The 21,341-nt window shown below is 44.0% G+C and overlaps 1 protein-coding gene across 1 annotated transcript in view; it reads right to left on the reverse strand.

The window, feature by feature from the left end:
* Nucleotides 1-372: 372 nt before the first annotated feature.
* LOC115446433 (low-density lipoprotein receptor-related protein 2) overlaps nt 373-21,341 on the reverse strand; it is a 214,189-nt gene continuing 193,220 nt past the window's right edge. The window contains 19 exon segments of the mRNA XM_037438826.1: nt 373-1,996; nt 2,238-2,449; nt 2,767-3,013; nt 3,122-3,280; nt 7,930-8,771; nt 9,003-9,207; nt 10,234-10,460; nt 10,611-10,769; nt 10,981-13,416; nt 13,578-17,081; nt 17,214-17,305; nt 17,307-17,560; nt 17,650-17,754; nt 17,836-19,017; nt 19,202-19,305; nt 19,575-19,761; nt 19,948-20,098; nt 20,422-20,574; nt 20,872-21,131. Of these exon segments, the coding sequence (XP_037294723.1) occupies nt 1,791-1,996; nt 2,238-2,449; nt 2,767-3,013; nt 3,122-3,280; nt 7,930-8,771; nt 9,003-9,207; nt 10,234-10,460; nt 10,611-10,769; nt 10,981-13,416; nt 13,578-17,081; nt 17,214-17,305; nt 17,307-17,560; nt 17,650-17,754; nt 17,836-19,017; nt 19,202-19,305; nt 19,575-19,761; nt 19,948-20,098; nt 20,422-20,574; nt 20,872-21,131 (10,685 nt within the window). The 3' untranslated portion in view covers nt 373-1,790.

Raw genomic sequence — 21,341 nt, forward strand, 5'->3', positions numbered from 1 at the left:
TATTATTGGTTATCGCTTTTTCTTTGCAACTTATTCGTAACACTGATCACCCCTTACTGTCAGATGACCTATGTATTTGCTAGCACACTATGCTTTACACCCATCTACATACAACACCAATGGATCAATCAATCGATACACCAATGGATCTTTTTAATACACCATCAGAATTTTTGATTCGTTTCCAAGGAAAGATCAATCAAACTACGTAATTTGGTTGGTTTTGGTTGGGTCGTTGATTGAAAACGGCGGTTAATCAGAATCAGTTTTCTGTGGTTGCACATTTGCAGATGAATTTAGCATCGTTTTTATCAAAATCGATTATTCGAGCAAATGATATGAAAAGAGGAGGTTTTGTAATAATACACAAGGTTTTTTCATTATTAATTTATTTTTACACAATATTTTCAACTAATGTCAAACGACAGTCTAGCAACTAAAATAATCCCGATATAAAAATATTTCATCTCCTTATCCATAATATATTCATTATATTGACAGATCTATATATTTTTTTACATTTTCATCAATTCATGTGTTCGTAAAGTGTGATGTTATCATAGTTTATAATATTATAATACATATTTATAATGAATACATACAACATACGTATAGTGCGAACTATTAAATGTACATCACAAAACTGTACTTACGCACATATTTACAGACGATTTTATACAACAATATTGTCGGAGAAATTACAATAAAATAAACAACAGAAATATCTCACAGGTTATGGCAAATCGTCATCGTTACCACAAAATATATCTTTTAATTCATCTTTAATCATTTAATAGACAATTACAAAACACAACGTAGCATTATTTTTACATATTCTTAAAATCGAAATAAATAAATTATTCTATAATAATGATATTGCTTATTGTCAAAATCAATTTAAAATCTTATTTAAGAACAAAATCCGAATCGGCTTGTAGCCACCGCGCGCCGCGAACAATTCCTATATATTATGTACTAAAACAATTTATCACTAATTAACGAGCGTTTATACATTAGGAATGTATCAGTTGGACACGAGACCGTCGGAGTCCTAAGAGCAAAGCTCAGTCTTCACGGAATGTACAATTTAGATAAATCTGTTATATAACATATATATCACGCTATGATATGATTCATTTAGGTTACGACAAACGAAGACACTTCAAAACACATAGAAAACAAAAATACTGACTTATAAGTACCGTCAGAACTAGCGGGGATTTAAGAGTATAGAAGAAGTAGCTTAGTAACAGGATGTGTGGAAATAAATTAGTGCCTACAACTAGAAAGGACGGATAGACGTCGAGACGAGAAACCATAGATCAACATGTCCATAGACAATAACTATCGATATGCGCACAAATAAACATAAACTATCCAAGTAAAACATGAGGCGTTAACACGTTTCATTTATTTTAACGTTTTGGAGTCTTATCATAGCTCAGAGACTGGAACTTTCAGAGTACAGATTCGATTTGACGTGAAGTGACGCCAAAAGTACGTGTTTGCCGCCATTTTTATATTTTATGTTCCAGTCGAAATCATTAACAATTCACGTCAAGTTTAGATCTTACAGTAAAGTTAAACTTACAGTGAGGCGAGTCGCGTTATAAGTTGTGAAATTGTATAAAAAATAACGGAATACTATCCGCCACAACTGATGACCTCATCAGCCGTATGGTCGATTGTCGTGTGTAACGCGGCTCGCCCCACGGCAGCAGCAGCGGCTAGTACCGCGCGGTGCGGAGTGGCGCGAGTGTCGCGACAGCCGCGCGCCGGCGCGGCGCGTGCTAGCAGTGCTTGTCCTCGCGCACGAGGCTGGCGGTGTCGCGGCCGGTGTCGGCGGCGGGGTCGAGCGCGCGCCGGGCGCCCGCCCCCGCCGCGCCGCCGCCCGCGCCCGCGCCCGCGCCCGCGCCCCGCGTCTCCGTCGACGACGGGGAGATCACAGCCGATACTACTTTCTCTTTCAACTCGTCTGGGACCTCGTAAATACCCGCTGTAACAAAACATCCAGATATTATATTACCGTTGATCTTCATTCATTGATGTATAACATTTCGTCGATTAAATAAAAACGATTTACCCATATTATTACTAGTACACACAAAAACAAAAATAAACTCCAACCTAGTGTTTGTTATTATTACTTTAACACACAAAACTTAATAATTCCAAAAAAAGTCGAATTTATATTTCATTGTTTTTTTTTATGCTTGGACGTCTTAAAATATACTCACGTATAGGCGGCTCGGGTTCTCCCGCCGCCACCGCCCGCGTGACCGCTTCATACATGGGGTTGCTGAAGTCGCGTCCTTTCCTCGGCGCAGTCTCTTCTAACGTGTACGCGGGTTCACCCCCCGGGGTGGTCACTCCGCCGAACTCTACATTCGACCCTTGTCTGAATGACACACTTTGTGATGACGCTAAGCTGCTAAGACCGCCTTTGCCACTGTAAAAAGAAGTTATTATTGTTATATTGTGTGTGAATTCATAGGAGGTCTTGATTTTCGAAGTCTGGGTCGGGCAAAGTGATATTGGGTTCTTTTGCTCAATATCAGCCTGGGGTCTATTTTCTGTTCGATGAGGCGATAGTTTCCTCCATATCACATCGTGCCATGAGGAAACTTGGCGAAAAATGGACAACTCTAATTGCACCTCTGTCTACCTCTCTGCGGATAAAGGTGTAATCGGTGTTTTTTAATTAATTTAATAACCGTATTTCCAGCAAGTAACCGATAGGTAACAGTGGTGTAGTAGTATACTCACAATGGCCGCTTCCTGACGACGAACCAGGCCGCGGCGGCCGCCACGCCCAGCAGCAGCACCAGCAGCACCGGCAGCCACACCGCCGCGCCCGGCGCCGCCCGCGCCGCCGCCGCCGCCGCGCCCGCGCACACCGGCGGCGACTGCGGCGCGCGGCACTCGCACTCCACCGCGCCCGCCGCCGACACCACGCAGCGCCCGCCGTTCTCGCACGGGCACGGCGTCGGCAGCGGCCGCTCGTGCTCCACGGCTACACCAGGACGATTCATTCAGTCAACAATGCTAAACTTTTATAATATTACGTCACAAAAACATAAACAAATGTCAAATGAACAAACAATGAATGAAAGTGAAGTACCGGCGTCGCAGGCGAGCTCCATGGTGATGCGCTTGGGCGGCTGCTGCTGGTCGGGGCAGGCGCAGCGCCGGCCGCCCGGCACCACGAGGCACAGGTGCGAGCACGGGCTGCGCGCGCACGCCGCGCCCGCCGACGTGTTGTAGCGCAGCGGGTGGTACACTGCGGGCCGAGGCGGTGAGCCTTTAGGGCGGGCTTTCAGAAATTCATGCAGAGATACCATCAAGATTTAGGAACACTGTGTATTCTAGTCGAACGTGCAAGTTCAAGTCCCTTCATTTTGAAATTAATTATTAATCATTGTGAATCTCTCCGGGCATCGAAATTATCCATCCATTCACGCAAAGTATTAAGAACATTGTACAATTCGTCTTCGCAGTTGACATCGCAAAATACTTAATACCTTCACTTATACCATTATTATTTATTATTTTAACATCATTTATTAAACAAATATGCAGAATTGCGCGGGATGCAAAAATTCTTTTAAAATTAAAGATGGATTGCAATGCTTAACTTGCCATCTTTGGTACGATACTATCTGTGCCAATATACCGGATAAAAGGTTCAGGACAATGCCTTTTGATAATAAGAGAAGCTGGAGATGCCCTGCGTGCCTAATCAAACAACCAAAAGTCGACAATACGAACACACCAGTGCGGCTGAGTAACTCAAGCAGTCCCCCCGATTTGGAAAACTTAAATTCAACTGGGAATGCTAATGTTACTTTACGTAATAAACGATACCAACACAATAGGTCACCTGAAGAAAAAAGCGACGTAGCACTGACCGATCTAACGATTAATACTCTTAGAGAAATGATTAGAAAGGAGATAGCTCAGGCATTCCAGGAATCAATGAAAAATTCAGTGTCAGAACAGCTTAGTAAAATTAACGATATTGTCACTAGTTTTCAGCAATCCCTCTCTTTCTTTAACGATATGTACGAAGAAATGAAAACCGATATAAAGGAGAAGACTACTAAAATTCTTGAAATAGAGAAAGAAAACAATATGTTAAAAACGTCTATCTCAGATATTTCAAGGCGCATGAACCTAATGGAGCAACACGCTCGCTCCAATAATATTGAATTGCAGTGTGTACCGGAACATAGATCCGAGAACTTAGTAAACACAGTACTGCAACTCAGCAGAGTCATACACTGCGATGTTAAAGACTCAGAAATACTACACTGCACTAGAGTAGCAAAAAGAGACACAAAGAGTAATAGACCGAGGTCTATACTTATAAAGTTCAATAGCCCACGAACTCGTGATTCCTTCCTTGCTGCTTCAATAAAGTTTAATAAAACAAACCCCAAGGACAAATTGAGTTCGAGCCATCTAGGTATAGGAGCCGATAATCCAGTACCTATTTATGTCGTCGAACACCTCTCCATGGAGAACAAAGCCATACATGCTGCAGCTCGCATCCGATCAAAAGAGTTGGGGTATAAATTTACATGGGTTCGCAACGGAAGAATATTTATGAAAAAAGATGAACTATCTGAGGCTATACTTATTAATAATATTGATAAGCTAAAAACCTTAACCTAATCTTGTCTTCTGTATTAGTTTTGTTTTCTCTTTTTTTTTCTTTTCTTTTTATATAATTTATTGTATGTCATATTGCATTATTATTATAAAATTCAACAGTCTAAAATGTTATTATCAAAATACTAGAGGTCTTCGTAGTAATCTAGCAGACTTGCGTCAACAATTACACAACAGAGAATATGATATTTATGTCTTAACCGAAACTTGGCTGTGTGGCGATATATATGACTCTGAAATTTTCGATGGTACCAGTTATACTGTATACAGGAGGGACCGCGAAACTTCCTCATTAAATAATCACAAAAAGATAGGCGGTGGGGTCTTGGTGGCAGTAACTAATAAACTAAAATCACGCTGTATGTTCGATTGGAAAAGTGATTGCGAAGATTTATGGGTTATTATTGAAACTTCTTCAAACAGTAAGTGCAAGACACTTAAACTAGGTGCCGTCTATTTACCTCCACCAGTACGAAAAGAAACTCTTGAACATTACCTAGAAAACTGTAATAAAGTTGGTCACAACGATAGCAATTATACATTTATAGTTGGGGACTTTAACTTGAGTGGTATCACGTGGGCACCAAGTGGTACACATGGTTTTACAATAACATCAAGCAGTGGCAATAGCCACGTTATCGATCTTTAGCCGACTTCATGGCATTTAACAACTTACATCAATTTAACCACATAAAAATAGTAACGATAAAATTTTGGACTTAGTCTTGTCCAATCTCGACCAAATAAGGGTTAACAGAAGCTTACATCCTATAAGAGAAGTTGATAACTATCACCCACCAATTGAAATTACACTTAAGCTAGAAATTACGAGTAAACTTAAAGCTAAAGCAACAAAAAAATATAATTACTATAAGGCTGACTACAATGTTATTTCGGAGTCTCTGGATCATATTAACTGGACTAACGAGTTCAATGGGTGTATCGACGTCAATGCAATGGTTGATAAATTTTACACAATAGTTAGAAACATTATTATGAAGCACGTCCCCCAAACTATTCACTATCGGAACAAATACCCCCCTTGGTACTCATTTAAATTGATCAAATTATTAAGACATAAACATAAGCTACATACCAAGATAAAGAAATACAAAAATCCGTTAGATATTATTGATTTAAACTATGCAAGAAAAGACTGTGACAAGCTTATACGGTCATGCTATAAAGATTATATAGACAGAATTGAGCAAGCAATAAAAAGACACCCGAAGTACTTCTGGACGCATATAAAGAACCTCAGGAAAAATGACACTACCTATCCATCTATGATGACCCTTGATGATGAGGAAGCTTTTAATAGTAAGGAAATCTCCGATCTATTTGCTAAACAGTTTTCTTCAGTATATGAATCTTCTGATAGCGATAACTACCTCCGTAAGGCTACTGATTTTACTGTTGGTACTTTGGACGGTAATAACTTATTAATATCTCGGGAGTCTGTGCACAAGAGACTTTCACAGCTAGACATCACGAAAGGTACTGGCCCTGACGACATACCACCTCACTTTCTTAAACGCTGCGCCGATTCCATATCTCTACCCCTAACTTTAATCTACAATACATCACTCAGTTCGGGAGTATTTCCGGACATCTGGAAAAAAGCTAGAATTGTGCCAATTTTTAAAAGTGGTAAACGGGAAATAGTTTCTAACTATCGTCCAATATCGATTCTTTCAACTATGTCAAAGGCCTTTGAATCACTGGTGTACGCGATACTATACCATGATTTCATAAATATTTTTTCTAAGAACAAACACGGGTTTGTCACAAAAAAATCAACAACCACTAATCTAGTAACTTACATCTCTGATCTAACAACTGCGGTTGATGAGGGATTGCAAGTAGACGCAATATATACCGACTTCTCAAAGGCCTTTGACAAGGTCAATCACCGATTATTATTGTACAAATTACAGTTGTTGGGTTTACCTGACGCTACATTAAACTGGTGTCATTCATATTTGGACAATAGATCAGCTGCAGTTGTAGTAAATGGAGATGAATCCGAACCCTTTCTAGCTACATCTGGTGTACCACAAGGCTCAATACTGGGACCCCTATTGTTTAACGTATTTATAAATGATATATCTAGTATATTTAAATATTCCAAGCCTTATTTGTTTGCTGATGACTTAAAGTTCATACGCACGATACGTACTGAATCAGATACTCAACTTTTACAAAAGATATAGATAACCTGAGCCAATGGTGTACAGAAAACCAAATGGTTTTAAATTGTGATAAATGCCACCATATTAAATTTACCCGAAAGCGGAAAATAATTCAAAGCACCTACAACATTCAGGGAAATTGCCTCACTGAAATAACCACCATTCGAGACTTGGGTATTCAACTAGACAGTGAATTACGTTTCACAGACCATTATAATGCGATAGTGGCGGCTGCATATCATTCGCTAGGTTTTATACTGCGATGTTCAAAGGAATTTAAATACCCAAATACCATCATGATATTGTTTAACAGTTTTGTACGGAGCAGGCTTGAATATTGCAGCGCCGTTTGGAACCCGACTTACCAAATCTATACTACCAGAATAGAGAGAGTACAAAAAAGACTCGTTCAACGCCTATCTTTTCAAAAAAACATCGCAAGGTCAGTCAGATCATACACAAAAGACTTGAACACTTCGGGTTAGTCACTTTAGAAACTCGTCGTACTATCGCAGACCTAAAATTCCTTTATAAGCTCCTCAATAGCCACATCAACTGCCCCGACCTGCTTAATAAGATAAATATTAACGTCCCCCGCAGAATTCCCCGTTACCCTTGCCCAATACTCAAACCTCCTCGCTATCGAACCAACTTAGGAAAACATTCGCCACTAGTCAGACTCATCACTAAATATAATGACATAGCAACTGTTTCGGAAGACATAGATATCTTTAGCAATACCATGCCTACATTCAACAGTCTATTGCTGGATCACTTCAAAAATAACCATGCAAATTAATATTAATTTAAGAAATAATATTAATTTGAAAAAACAATAATAATAATAATCTTTTAAATTCAAAATTAATAATACCATGTAAGTTATGATGCATGCTGTAGTTTACTGTAAGTAGAGAAACACAGTTATCTTCTACCGTTATACTGCTATATGTGAAATAATGTAATGTGTGTTCTCTCTGTTGTAAACTCTCAAAATAAATAAATAAATAAATAAATCTGATTGAAAACCTACGAAGTGGAAACAACCAATTTAGCAATACGTTACCTTTCACAGCCGATGGGTTGACCAAATCCTTAGATATGACGAACGCCACTCCCCTTCCGAACTTATCCTGTCTGACTAGCTCTCCCGTATCCCTGGTCACCCAGTATAAAGATGATTCGAACACGTCCAAAGATAGTGGATGCCTCAGAAGGTCTCCCTTGATGATCACCTTGCGGTTAGAGCCATCGTGCCTCATCATCTCTATGGTATTCAACTTGGTATCAGCCCAATAGATGGAGTGGTCCATGGTATGGTCGATCGCCAGGCCAGTTGGATGACGAATGTTCTCGGTAACTACTGGACGACGTTTTGAACCATCCATCCAGGATATTTCAATCTTAGGCGCAGATCCCGCATCCGCCCAGAACATTCTGCCCATTTGGGGATCCAGGACTAGTGACGTTGGGCTCTCGATGCCAGCAGAGACCAAAGCGCGCCTGTATCTGCCGTCAGTTCGCGCGACCATGACACGACCTCTCGGTTTGGAGCCAGTTCGGTCGACTTCAGTCCAGTAAAGATTGTCTCCAATGTAGTCCACGGCCAAAGCAGTTGGTTTTGCGTTTCCTTTCATGTTCAAGTCTTGAGCGAAACCAGTCTTCACTTCCCCATTGAGGGCATTCACCATGTATGACCTCTTGATCGTCTTATCGTAGCTGTCAGCCCAGAAGACCATCTCCTTTTTGGGGTCGTAATCGATGGCTTCGATCCTCTTCTCCGATGTGATGACGTCAAATTGGTCGTTCTTTTCTTGCACGAATGCTCTAATCTCAGGACCGTTAGCGAACATCAGTACTACATCGTTATCAACAGCTTTGCATACTCCAGATAGATTGTCTGCCAATCTGGAAATAATTAAAAAAAGATATTTTACCAAAAAATATTCTGAAATATTAATAAGGTTTAAGGGTACAGGGTTCTGTGGAGTATATAGCATGTATGGAAAACAACATGCGCATTAGTTTTATATTATAATAAATACAGAATCACCATCTTTCGGAGTTGATTAAAAAGTAGTATTATTCACGGCTGAATAGAGCGGCTAGTTAGTTTTGATTTTTATTGAGGTATCTCACTTGAATCCGTCGCGACAGCTACAGCTGTAGCTCCCGTTGAGGTTGGTGCAGAGCTGCGAGCAGTAGTGAGTACCCGCCGAGCACTCGTCCACGTCCACGCACTTCTTCTTGTCTGCCGGCGAGATGATCCAGCCTTGGAAGCAGGAGCAGATGTACCCGCCGCCGCTGCTCGCGGTGAAGTTCGTGCAGAAGTGCTCGCAACCGCCTGCGATATTATTGTTAGTTAAACTTTATGATAAAGTTAGTTTATCCATTTGCTCTGTTCTAATGAAAGTTACATTAATTGAAAATTAATTTGTTTTAAATTAACTCAGAATTGACCTTCAATTGTAGTTGTTTATAGTATTACACATGTAATCTAGCCCGGCCGGTGTGAAGTGAGCCCCTTGTGGAGCTGGCAGTAGTACGCACCCTTGTCGACGTTGTAGCAGTTGTGCGTGTGGTGACAGCCGCGCTCGTCGGAGGCGTCGCCGCAGTCGTCGGCGAGGTCGCAGAGCTGCGCGCGGTCGACGCAGCGGCGGTTGGCGCACTGGAACTGCGCGTACGGGTCGCACGGCTTGGCGCACCGCGTACAGCGTCATGTTGTTTATAGGTAATACTCGCAGTAAGTACGCACCCTTGTCGACGTTGTAGCAGTTGTGCGTGTGGTGACAGCCGCGCTCGTCGGAGGCGTCGCCGCAGTCGTCGGCGAGGTCGCAGAGCTGCGCGCGGTCGACGCAGCGGCGGTTGGCGCACTGGAACTGCGCGTACGGGTCGCACGGCTTGGCGCACCGCGTACAGCGTCATGTTGTTTATAGGTAATACTCGCAGTAAGTACGCACCCTTGTCGACGTTGTAGCAGTTGTGCGTGTGGTGACAGCCGCGCTCGTCGGAGGCGTCGCCGCAGTCGTCGGCGAGGTCGCAGAGCTGCGCGCGGTCGACGCAGCGGCGGTTGGCGCACTGGAACTGCGCGTACGGGTCGCACGGCTTGGCGCACCGCGTACAGCGTCATGTTGTTTATAGGTAATACTCGCAGTAAGTACGCACCCTTGTCGACGTTGTAGCAGTTGTGCGTGTGGTGACAGCCGCGCTCGTCGGAGGCGTCGCCGCAGTCGTCGGCGAGGTCGCAGAGCTGCGCGCGGTCGACGCAGCGGCGGTTGGCGCACTGGAACTGCGCGTACGGGTCGCACGGCTTGGCGCACCGCGTACAGCGTCATGTTGTTTATAGGTAATACTCGCAGTAAGTACGCACCCTTGTCGACGTTGTAGCAGTTGTGCGTGTGGTGACAGCCGCGCTCGTCGGAGGCGTCGCCGCAGTCGTCGGCGAGGTCGCAGAGCTGCGCGCGGTCGACGCAGCGGCGGTTGGCGCACTGGAACTGCGCGTACGGGTCGCACGGCTTGGCGCGCGCCGCGCACAGCGTCATGTTGTTCTCGTCCGAGCCGTCGCCGCAGTTGTCCACGCCGTCGCACACTTGGTATCTGGAACCAATCGAGCTCGATCCTAATAACTAATACCCTAACTCCTCTAGGTGTCTTGCGCTGGCTCAAGAGAGCACAATGAAGGTGTTGTGGTTAAAGCATACAAGATATAAAACCTAATAATTACAGTCTTAATAAAATAGTATTAACCTTGGCACGCATCGATGGTTGTCGCAGTGGAATCTCCGCAGCGTGTCGCAGTTGAAGTTGGTGCAGATCGAAGGCGCTTCATCAGAGCCGTCGCCGCAGTCGTCGGTGCCGTCGCACAGGTCCGATTGCGACACGCATAGGTTGTTTGCGCATTGGAATCTAAAATTAACATAATATTTAAATTGGTTATCTTGCGATTAATTTTGAAATGGTCTCATTTCAGAAGATCTACAGCTCCTCATCCTTACATGAAGGAAACGTAATACCTATGTTTCCTTTGCAAAAGTTCAAGTCACTGTCAAAACAATCATATTTAGTTCGTTTGTTTTTTATATTTTAAAAATCATGAAATTATGGGAATAAAACCTACCTGCTCTCTGGACAGTATCTTCCACCAGGGAAACGAGGCGGGCATCCGATCTCGTCAGACAGATCCCTGCAGTCTCTATCGCCATCACACCTAAAGTACGCAGCGATACAGTGACCAGATTTGCACTGGAAGGTTCCATTCTTGCACTGGAAGCCTCCACAGTCCGCCTCATCAGTATTATCACCGCAATCATCCTCGTGGTCGCAACGCCACCTCGATGATATACACTTTCCACTGCCGCATTTGAACTCTGATTCCGAGCATTCTCTGTATTTGTTCTGGCAGATAGCTTCAGTCTCATCGCTTCCATCCCCACAGTCGTCAGTGAAGTCGCAGAGCCATTGCTTCGGTATGCAACGCTTGTTCTCGCACGTGAAGTCGGTGTCGCTGTTGCAAGTCGGGCAGTTCTCTGGAAGCTCGTCGGAACCATCTCTGCAGTCATCTTTACCGTCGCAGAACAGCCACTTAGGAATGCATCTGTAATTGGCCTGACCAGGACATCTCCTCCAGCCTGTGGTGCAGTTCTTCTGGCGACACATGTATGCCGGCTCGTCGGAGTCGTCACCACAATCGTTGTCGAAGTCGCACATCCATAGTTTTGGAATGCAACGGCCGTTCTTGCAGGAGAATTCGGTGTCGGGATTACAAGGTCTATTGTGACACATGACTGGGTCTTCATCGCTACTGTCTTTGCAGTCTGTGTCGCCGTCACACTTCCAGCTGTCCAGGATACATCTGCCACTGCCTTTGCATTTGAATTCGAGGAGTGGACACTCATGAGCGCATTCAGCCTCATCACTGCCATCACCGCAGTCGTCGGTGCCGTCACAAATGGTAGCCGCGGGGGTGCAGTTGGTATTCTTGCATTGGAAGGACCCTGCCCTACAGTGACGAACCGGGCAAGTGTCAGGCTCGTCGGAACCATCCATACAGTCCTTCTCCCCATCGCACTTCCAGAACCAGGGTATGCATTTCTCATCTCTACCATTACATCTGTGCTGACCGTTGGTACAGTTTGCAATACAGGTCTTCATATCCCTGGCCAAATAGAACTGGTTTGGACAGGCGCATTTGTATGTAGTGGCGCCTTCTTCCCCATAGCTCTCAATGTTCAAGTAACTGGACTCGTGTGGCGGCGCAATCAAGCAGAGGTGAGAGCATCCACCGTTGTTGTCTCCACAAGGGTTGGGGTACGACAGTTGCCTCAAAGGATGGACGACGTGGATATCGTATGGTCTGTGTGTGGTATTTCTCAAAATCATCAGGTTCTCACCAGAGTGTTTGTTAGCTTTGCTGATGGCTTTCAAATTCCAATCAGTCCAATAAATTTCATCATCGAAAAGACTGAGAGCGAAAACATGTGGTACTTTAGTTCCGGACAATACAACATGTCTGTGTCTACCTTCTAAATCAGCTGATCCTATGTAATCTAAGTGAGCGTCAGCCCAGTAAATTCTGTCAGTGAAGTAGTCAATAGTTAAAGCATTAGGCCAAGCTATGTCGTCTTCCCAGTTCAGAATAGCCGTGAAATTCGATCCATCCATACCAATCTTTCCTACATAGGCTTGCAGATGCCATGATGTGAAGTACAGGTATCCTGTTCCAGGGTGTACAACGATAGCTCGTGGGTCAGCGATACCAGTTTTCAAAGTTTTTCTCCTAGTACCATCAAGTTCAGATACATCTAAGTTCTTCGAATGCCTGTCTAGCCAGTAAAGTTTTCTGCCAATCCAGTCGATAGCAATACCTTCTAGACCATGGGAATCATGTCTGATCACAACTTCTTTGGTAGGATTAGGATCTGTGTAGTTCGATCTATAAATAGTCTTGGCCGATACATCTGCAAAGTACATTCGCTCCTCCTTAATATCAAAATCAATCGCGACGACATTCATGAGGTCTTGATGAACCAGATTGTATAACGACGCATCAGTCGACATGTTCCTCACATAATACTTGTTCGTGAAAATAACCCACGGAGGTATCTTGTCTTTTCTCTTGCAGGTGTGCTCATCAGCTTCTCTTTCATAATACTGGTCATTACATTTACAGTAGTACGATCCAGGAGTGTTGGAACAATATTGTGAACATACTCCTGGTGTTTCTACACACTCGTTGATGTCCGCGCAGGCTTTGCCATCTTGAAGGAGTTTGTAACCTTGGTTACAGTCGCAGTAGTATCCAGTCAACGTGTCAATACATTTGTGACCACACTGGTTAATCTCCAATTTAGTACATTCATCGATATTGCAGTGTGCGGGTTCGTCCGAGTCGTCGCTACAGTCGGACACTTTGTTGCAGACGAGGCTGTTGTCGATGCACTGGTCGTTGTTGCATTTGAACTGGCCCGCGGGACATGTCTTGTTCTGCTTCGTGCAATCAACTTCATCTGAGTGGTCACCGCAGTCGTCCTCGCCGTCGCACCTAAAGTGATTCCTGTGAAATAAAATATTTTTATCAATATCTCGGTTTTTATAATGGTGATCTGTACATTGTATTATTATAACGCTGTAGTATTTAAATTCAATCTGAAGCTGGGTCTATCAAGACTAATTATTAGTTATAAATTATACAAAATATATAATAAACATATTTACCTGATACATTTGAAGTTTTGGCACTTGAACTCCTGATCGGTACACTGCTTGTACTGTGTATTGCAGTGCTTGCCTTCATCTGAACCATCGCCGCAATCATTATCATGGTCACACACCCAACCCTGGTTGATACACCTTCCATTGTTACATTGGAATTGGTCGTCAGAGCACGGAGTAGGAGTAGAACAATGATGTATGGTGGTATTCTCATCCGCGCCATCAATACAGTCGGGATCTCCATCACACAGCCATTTCTTTGGTATGCACTGAGCTCTTCCCCACGCTTTGTTCTCTTCACAAGTGTACTCTGTCTCAGCATCGCACTTGCGTTCATTACACTGGTGTCTATCATCTTCGTCGCTGTTGTCCAAGCAGTCGTTATCACCGTCGCATATGTAAATCCTTGGAATGCAGTTACCATTGTCGCAGGTGAACAGATCTCCAAAGCACGTTCGTCCTTCAGAACGACAATATTCTGGAGGTTCGTCAGCTCCATCGCCACAATCATCGTCGCCGTCGCAGTACCAAGTTGCAGGGATACATCGGTGGTTGGGGCAACGGAAGCTGTTCTGTGGGCATGTCCTTTGCGCGCAATGTAGAGGGTCTTCATCGGAGTTGTCGCCACAGTCGTTATCTCCGTCGCAAAGCCAGTAAGGTTCAACACAGATGTTAGTCTTCTCGCATTTGAGATGGTTAGTAGGACAAGTCGTGTTGTTGGGGCAGCGTTCATGAGTTTCGTCACTAGTGATGTTGTCTTTGCAATCATTGAAGCCATTGCAGACTTGAGACATGGGGATACAGCGCGAGTTGAGACAAGTGAACTCTCCTTCAGCGCAAGGTGGGTAGACACAGCCTTCCTCATCAGAACCATCTTTGCAGTCGTTCTCGTGATCACACTTCCAAGACTTGAATATACAACGACCGTTGTTACAGCGGAACTCGTTCGGGGAACATGAGTGGTACGCGCAGTAGTTTTTGTCTTCATCAGAATTGTCGCCGCAGTCGTCATCTCCATCACAAGACCACATACGACTGATGCATTTACCGTTACCGCAGAAGAATTTGCTAGAGTCACAAGTGATGTTCTTAGCGACGCACATACGACCCTCATTAACAAGTTTAGTATTTTCATCGCACCTACATTCAACCGTGTTGTTGGGCGCCGGATGGCAACTCTGGGCACAACCACCATTGCTAAGTTTACACAAGTTTGACTGGCATTTTTGTCTACTGGGGCTGTAAATGTGGATATCTCTGGGCGAGTCTTCCAATCGTTTGACCATCTCAACCATGTTAGCGCCGGTGTGTTTTTCTGCTCGATATACTCCACGTAACTGAAGATCGGTCCAATAGATGTAATTTCCGAAGACTGTGATAGCGAAGGGATAGATTGTGGCTGTTATCAAAACTTCTCTGTTGCTACCATCCATGTTAGATCTTTCGATCTTTTCTCTGACAGCATCGGTCCAGTAAAGCATGTTTTCATCGAAATCAATTGTCAACCCGCTAGGTTGTGATAGATCTTTGTCAATGATAGCCTTTTTCAGTGATCCAGCCATTGTTGTTCTGTAAATTTTACCTGAAGTTCCGAATCTTCCCCAATCGGTATAGTACAAGGTTCCATTGCAAGGATCAACAACGATAGCTCTTGGTCTTTCAACTCTTGCAATCATAACCAATTCGGAACCGTCCAAATTCATAGCGTAGATTGAATTGTTGGAACTATCGGTCCAGTAAACTTTCTTCTGAGTCCAGTCGTAAGAAATACCTTCAGGGTTAATTCCCTTATTGATGATGTTATGAATAGTCGCTATATCTGGGTTGTTCGCTGGCATCCAACCGATCCTAGCCCAAGGTCTGATTTGAGTAAAGAAGATTTTGTTGTCAGCGTAATCGAATTCCACTCCGACGACGTTGGTGAGGTTGACCACAGGTTTAAAGGGCACACCGGTGGATTTAGGGTCGAGGTTGATGGCGCGAATCTCGGTTCTAGTCGTGAATACCAAGTATTCATCAACGACATCACATTTCTTTGGATTAGTCTGTGACACTTGACCAGTCGCGCAGTCACATCTGTGTGTTACTCCCTTATTGGAGTCAGGTGGAAAACTGAAACAGAGTTGATCGCAGCCTCCATTACCAAGTTTCCTACACGGATTGTTTTCGTCGGTTGGCTGGTTATTTACATCAAATATGACGATATCACGTAGTTTCGGTAAGTTCGTTCTAACTTTCTCTGGCATAGACATATTTCCTGGTAACTTCGATGCCTTATAAATCGTCTGCAAATTTCTATCAACCCAGTAAACGCTGCCTGTGTGAACTGCAATACCCATGGGGTTCGGCAAATTTGATCTGATTAGCTGTCTATTGCCACCGTTGTAAGAAATCTTCTGAATCTGGTCGAGTTTGGAATCTACCCAGTATACATCATGTGTCAGCATGTCGATGGTCAAGTCTCGGGGGTTTGATATTCCGGAGCTGACAACAGTCTGCCAGTTGCTGCCGTCGAGATATGCTTTTCCGATGCGAGGGTATTGGCCATAATCTATCCAATAGAGCAACCTCTTCAGAGGATTTACAGCGAGCTCTCTTGGGGCATCCATGGTTGTTTTGACAAGGACCTTTCTGTTAGAACCATCTAGCCAGCACATCTCTACGTAGTTTTCGTGAGGGAAGACGTTTGTGAAATATAAATTACCAGCTACCCAGTCAACAGCCAGGCCTCTAATTCCATTACTGCCGATACCATCTTTGACGATATGCTGAAGTTCAGTACCATTTGGACGTATCCTAAAGATACCATTCCATTGGCCTCTGTTAAACTCAACCCAGTAGATGTAGTTCTCAGCGAAGTGGACATCGACGTGAAGAATGTGGTGTCCTTGGCCTGTGACTGGAACCATTGCTTCGGCGCTAGAATCGATGCTGTACCCTCGGATTAGGTCGAGTTGTGACACCACTGCAAAGGTTTTGTATGGAATGCAATTGACCTCACTCTCCTTTCTGTACCCGATCGAACAAGCACAAACTCTAGATCCACCGTCACTAGGTATACAGATCTGTTCGCACCCACCGTTATTTTGCGAGCATGGATGATGAATCATCTTTCTCTTTTGGAATATCGTAAGAGATTTCAAGTCACTCTCATTGTCCAAGATAGTTTTGACGTTATCGCCATTAGGAAGGTCTGCTTTAATGATCTTCTCGTGCCTTGGGTCGAGGACGTATAACCTTGAGTCTAAGACAGCAATGACTTTTGGGAATGATATAGCGTTGGACTCCGTGAGAATAGTCTTCCTGTCATTGCCCTCGGTATTGACACTGTTGATGCTAGCGGGGAACTGAGTGCTGAAGTACACCAACTTCCTCTCCACGTCCACGGTGATGGCTTCAGGTCTCTCAATGGAGTCCACTAGAATGATGGGGTTGGTGCCGTCCATATTGGCTTTGCCGATTTTAGCTGGCACGCCGTAACCGCCTTCATCTGACCAGTATAATTTCCTATAAACAAAAAGAAACATTTTTATTATTACCAATTATTGCCACAGCGAAGGTTCTACTCTCCTCTTCAACCAACCTGGAAAGTAGTGTTCAATTTTGTTGGCCATATGAATGGTCTATGAAGATACTTACCCTTCAGTAGGATCCAGAGCTATGGCCTTAGGTTTTGCAACAGACATTTTACTTCCATCATTGGCCATTACAATCGACCTATATTTCACTTTTGCCGTCTATTCTCACCAACTCAATGTTACTAGCAACTCTGTTGGCCATGTACAAGTTCCTTCCCAGCCAATCGAAGGCAATAGCCGAGGGAGCGCCGACGATGCCGGTGTCTTGGCCGAAGAACTCGACTTTATTCCCTCCGCCATAACTCATGCTGTAAATTGTGCAGTTCTCTTCATCGTCACTGTCTCCGGAGATGGATTGGAGCCAGAAGAGCGTGTGGCCCTGTCTATCATAGTCTAGTTGTACTCCACCTGTTGGTAAAAACACCAATGAGTGTAAACTGTACGTTTCTTGTAACAGTAGAAAGGTCCAAAATCTTCGTTTGATATTTTTTACATACCTTGAATTCCAACAACAGACGCCAACTGTCCAGCTCTTCCAGAACCATCTGTAGCTAAATCGATAATTTGCGATCCCTTCAGCACCATTAAGTATGCAGTTTCCTCTGAAAAATATACATAATATGAACACACTATTTATAGACACATTTATAGAAAATTTGTATTTGACTATAACCTATGCATACCTTCAACGCATTTTCCATCAGGCAAGAGTTTGAAGCCAGGCTTGCACATGCAAGTGTAGCCGATGGTCATGTTAGGACTTAGCAAACATAGATGTTGGCAAGTGTCCTTTTTGCACGGCGAGGGGTACTGCGGCTGGAGCGAGGGGTGGTGGACGTGAATAGACAGCGGCTGCGAAATCAGGTGAGACACTACCGTCTGATTCGACCCCTTGAACTTATGGGCAGAAAGGACTCTGTTTAATTGACGATCCGTCCAGTACAAAGTGTCTTCGAAAAGAGTTAACGAGTGCGGGTGCAATAGGTAGTGACTGCCAGCCAACACCTGCTGCCTTCCAGTTCCGTCGTAGTTGCAGAAGTCTATAAAGTCCAGTTTAGAATCAGCGAAGTAGACTCTCTTAGTCGCCGTGTCCAGGGTCAAACCATTTGGCCAGTAGATCTTGGTGGTTATTATTGCCATGCGCTGTGTACCATCCATACCAATCCTCTCAATCCTTGGGTTTTCTCCCCAGTCAGTCCAGAACAACCATCTTGTGTTCGGAGCGGGATCCAAGCACATACCTCTGGGCTGCGTGATGTTACCGCTAAGCAGCGCAGTTCTTGCTGTACCATCTTCTTTAGCGACTTCAATAGTATTTAACTTGCTGTCCAACCAGTAGATGTTACCCCCCACCCAGTCGTAAGCTAACCCTTCCACCAGATCAAGTCCTGTAGTGATTATCACTTGGGGCTCACTGCCTCGGTCTAACCGAGAAATCTTCTTCAGCTTCATATCAGACCAGAATATAGTTCCTGTATGCATGTTGGAGGCTGTAGCTACAACATTTTCTACATTAATTGGTACTCTTTCTAAGCCTTGTTCGTTCAGATCAGCCACTAAGATGGAGTGCCTGTTGGAAATGATGAGGAAGGCGCTGGAATGGTTGTTAGCTTTGCAAGAATGGTTGTTGTTGGTGAGGAGATACCCGTCGACACAGCTGCAGACATAAGACTTCTTGATATTTGTGCACACTTGCGAGCAGATGCCTGGAGGGTTGCATTCATCGATATCCTTACAGGTGTAGCCGTCGACGTCGAGTTCCTCTCCAGGAGGACAGAGGCACAGCGGGCCATTTGGAGTCTCCTTACATTCGTTTGTACACAGGCCTTGTTGATCTTGGCATTCGGCGAAATCACAGCTAGGACCTGTAAATTAAAAATAAAAATATAAAAACTTCTAAATGGCAGAAAATAGCAAGTAATTATAGGGGCGTACGGTGTTCTCAGGTTCAATATCAACTATTAGTTCTGGTGTGTAGTGGTTTGTTTTCGTTTAGAAATGACGTATAATATTGTACAATAATCGTTCTATACTTGGGTTCTAGCTTACCTTCATCAGCACCGTTGGGGCAATCGGGCTTGTTGTCGCAAACTTGCGTGAGGTTGACGCAGCGACCAGTAACTCCAGGACATTGCCACTGTCCAGTTGGACATCTGAAAGTAAAATATTCTACTTAATAATATGTCTCAAAGACAGATAGTCATTGCGTATTTGTAACAATATTTTTTTGCGTTTTGAAGAAAAATTCTTATATATTTGACAAAGCATAGTAGCTACACTGAAACCGATTATATATTTAATTTAAGATAGACAACACTAGACTAGTACATTTGTCGTCGGTGGTCATAATAAATGTCATGTTTTGTGATTATCCCCATAACATGTACACTGGTCGTATTTAGGGTACAAGATGAGCCCCGACCTGAACGGCGGCGGCGTGCAGGCGTGCTGCAGCCCCTCGTCGGAGCCGTCGCCGCAGTCGTCGCGCGCGTCGCACACGTAGGCCTTGAACACGCAGCGCCCGTTGTCGCAGCGGAAGTGGTTCGCGCCGCACTGCGCCGCGCCGCACGACGCCGGCTCGTCCGACAGGTCCTCGCAGTCGGGCGTGCCTGCGTATCATTCATTCATTCGGATAGGTGTTGACATTGAACGTCATCAATTTGTATAGTTTGAGAGTCGTAGACGTAACCTGTCTCATATTATCAGTTCACGTACACTCCTTGGTAAGAAATACCTTATGTAGGTATCATCATTATAAAAAACATCAGTAACATTATCAAAAGCTGTCAACTCACCGTCACAGTACCAGGTAGTGGGTATGCAGATCCCGGAGGAGCGGCACTGGAACTGTTTGTCTGGCTGGCACTGGTGCGGCGCCAGCGAGGGACAGCCCGCCTCGTCGCTGCCGTCGTTGCAGTCCGGGATGCCGTCACATTTGTATGCCTCCTAGAAAGAGGATTACAGCCGTTTAGATGACATTTGTTATACATTAGGTAGCATAAAATAAGTAAACCCTCATAGTGGAAGCTACAAACATTATTATTAATAATTTGTCTCGTAGGAAATCAATTTATTTAAACTGAGTCTATACTAGATTGCCGACGACAATGGCGTGCTATTCGAAACAAATTATACGAATATTTGTGTTCAGTTAGTGAGCTGATTGGTTTAGTAGAGGAATACATCTATAATTTCTGAAGCATTGTGAATGTTAGTAGCAGTGGTACTCACTCAAATAACATATTGAATATAGATTTAATTTCCATTACCTGCACACACTGCTTGAGGTCAGCGCATTTGAACTGGTTGGCGAGGCAGGATACGGGCGGACAGTCGGCCTCGTCCTGCTTGTCGAAGCAGTCGTCGTCCCCGTCACACACCCATGACGCGGGGATGCAGTGCCCCGTGCGCGGACATGTGAACTGACCGCAACAGGACGTTATTACATTGTGTGTTTAGATAGGTGAAATATATGTACTCAGACTGTCCACTGCAGATGTAGTGCAAACACACACTTTAAGAGATAGTAAATTACCAATTAGCACAAAAGCGACCTGACATTTGTAGATCCAGTGGGATAGAACGACTTATTTTTTATAAACATCTTAAATCACAACGTCTCTCATTGAATCTGCTACTACGTAATATTATAAATCTTTCTCTTGCCGGAATAAAAAATAACATGGCATTTATAATGGAAATATCTTTTCCAATCTAACCTGGAAGTAAGCGCAAGTCTTTTCAGCACAATGGCTGCCCTCGTCGGAGCCATCTCCACAATCGTTCTCGGAGTCACACTTCCAGGTGTTGGGCACGCAGCGTCCGTTGTCGCACTGGAACTGCGAGGAGCTGCAGGTCACGTTGACGCACCCCGTCTCGTCAGAGAAGTCGCCGCAGTCGTTCTCAGAGTCGCACTTGAAAGTCGCAGGTATACAACGACCAGATTTGCACATGAATTCTGATGAGCTGCATGTTGTTTCTGTAAAGATAATTCTTGATGTATTATGTTGATCGGATATTAGTTACACAGAGGCATTATTAGATGGAGAAATAAGGAGCAAATACTTTATGTTCATTAAACCTTTGAGTTACTTAGGTTTTGTACCAATTTAGGAGTAATGTGTCATTCACAAAGATAATTGAAATCCATGAAAGCTCGAGATGAAATATTAAGTTATGTGTTTACTTA

The sequence above is a fragment of the Manduca sexta genome, chromosome 15 (genome assembly GCF_014839805.1).
Source record: "Manduca sexta isolate Smith_Timp_Sample1 chromosome 15, JHU_Msex_v1.0, whole genome shotgun sequence".
NCBI lineage: Eukaryota > Metazoa > Arthropoda > Insecta > Lepidoptera > Sphingidae > Manduca > Manduca sexta.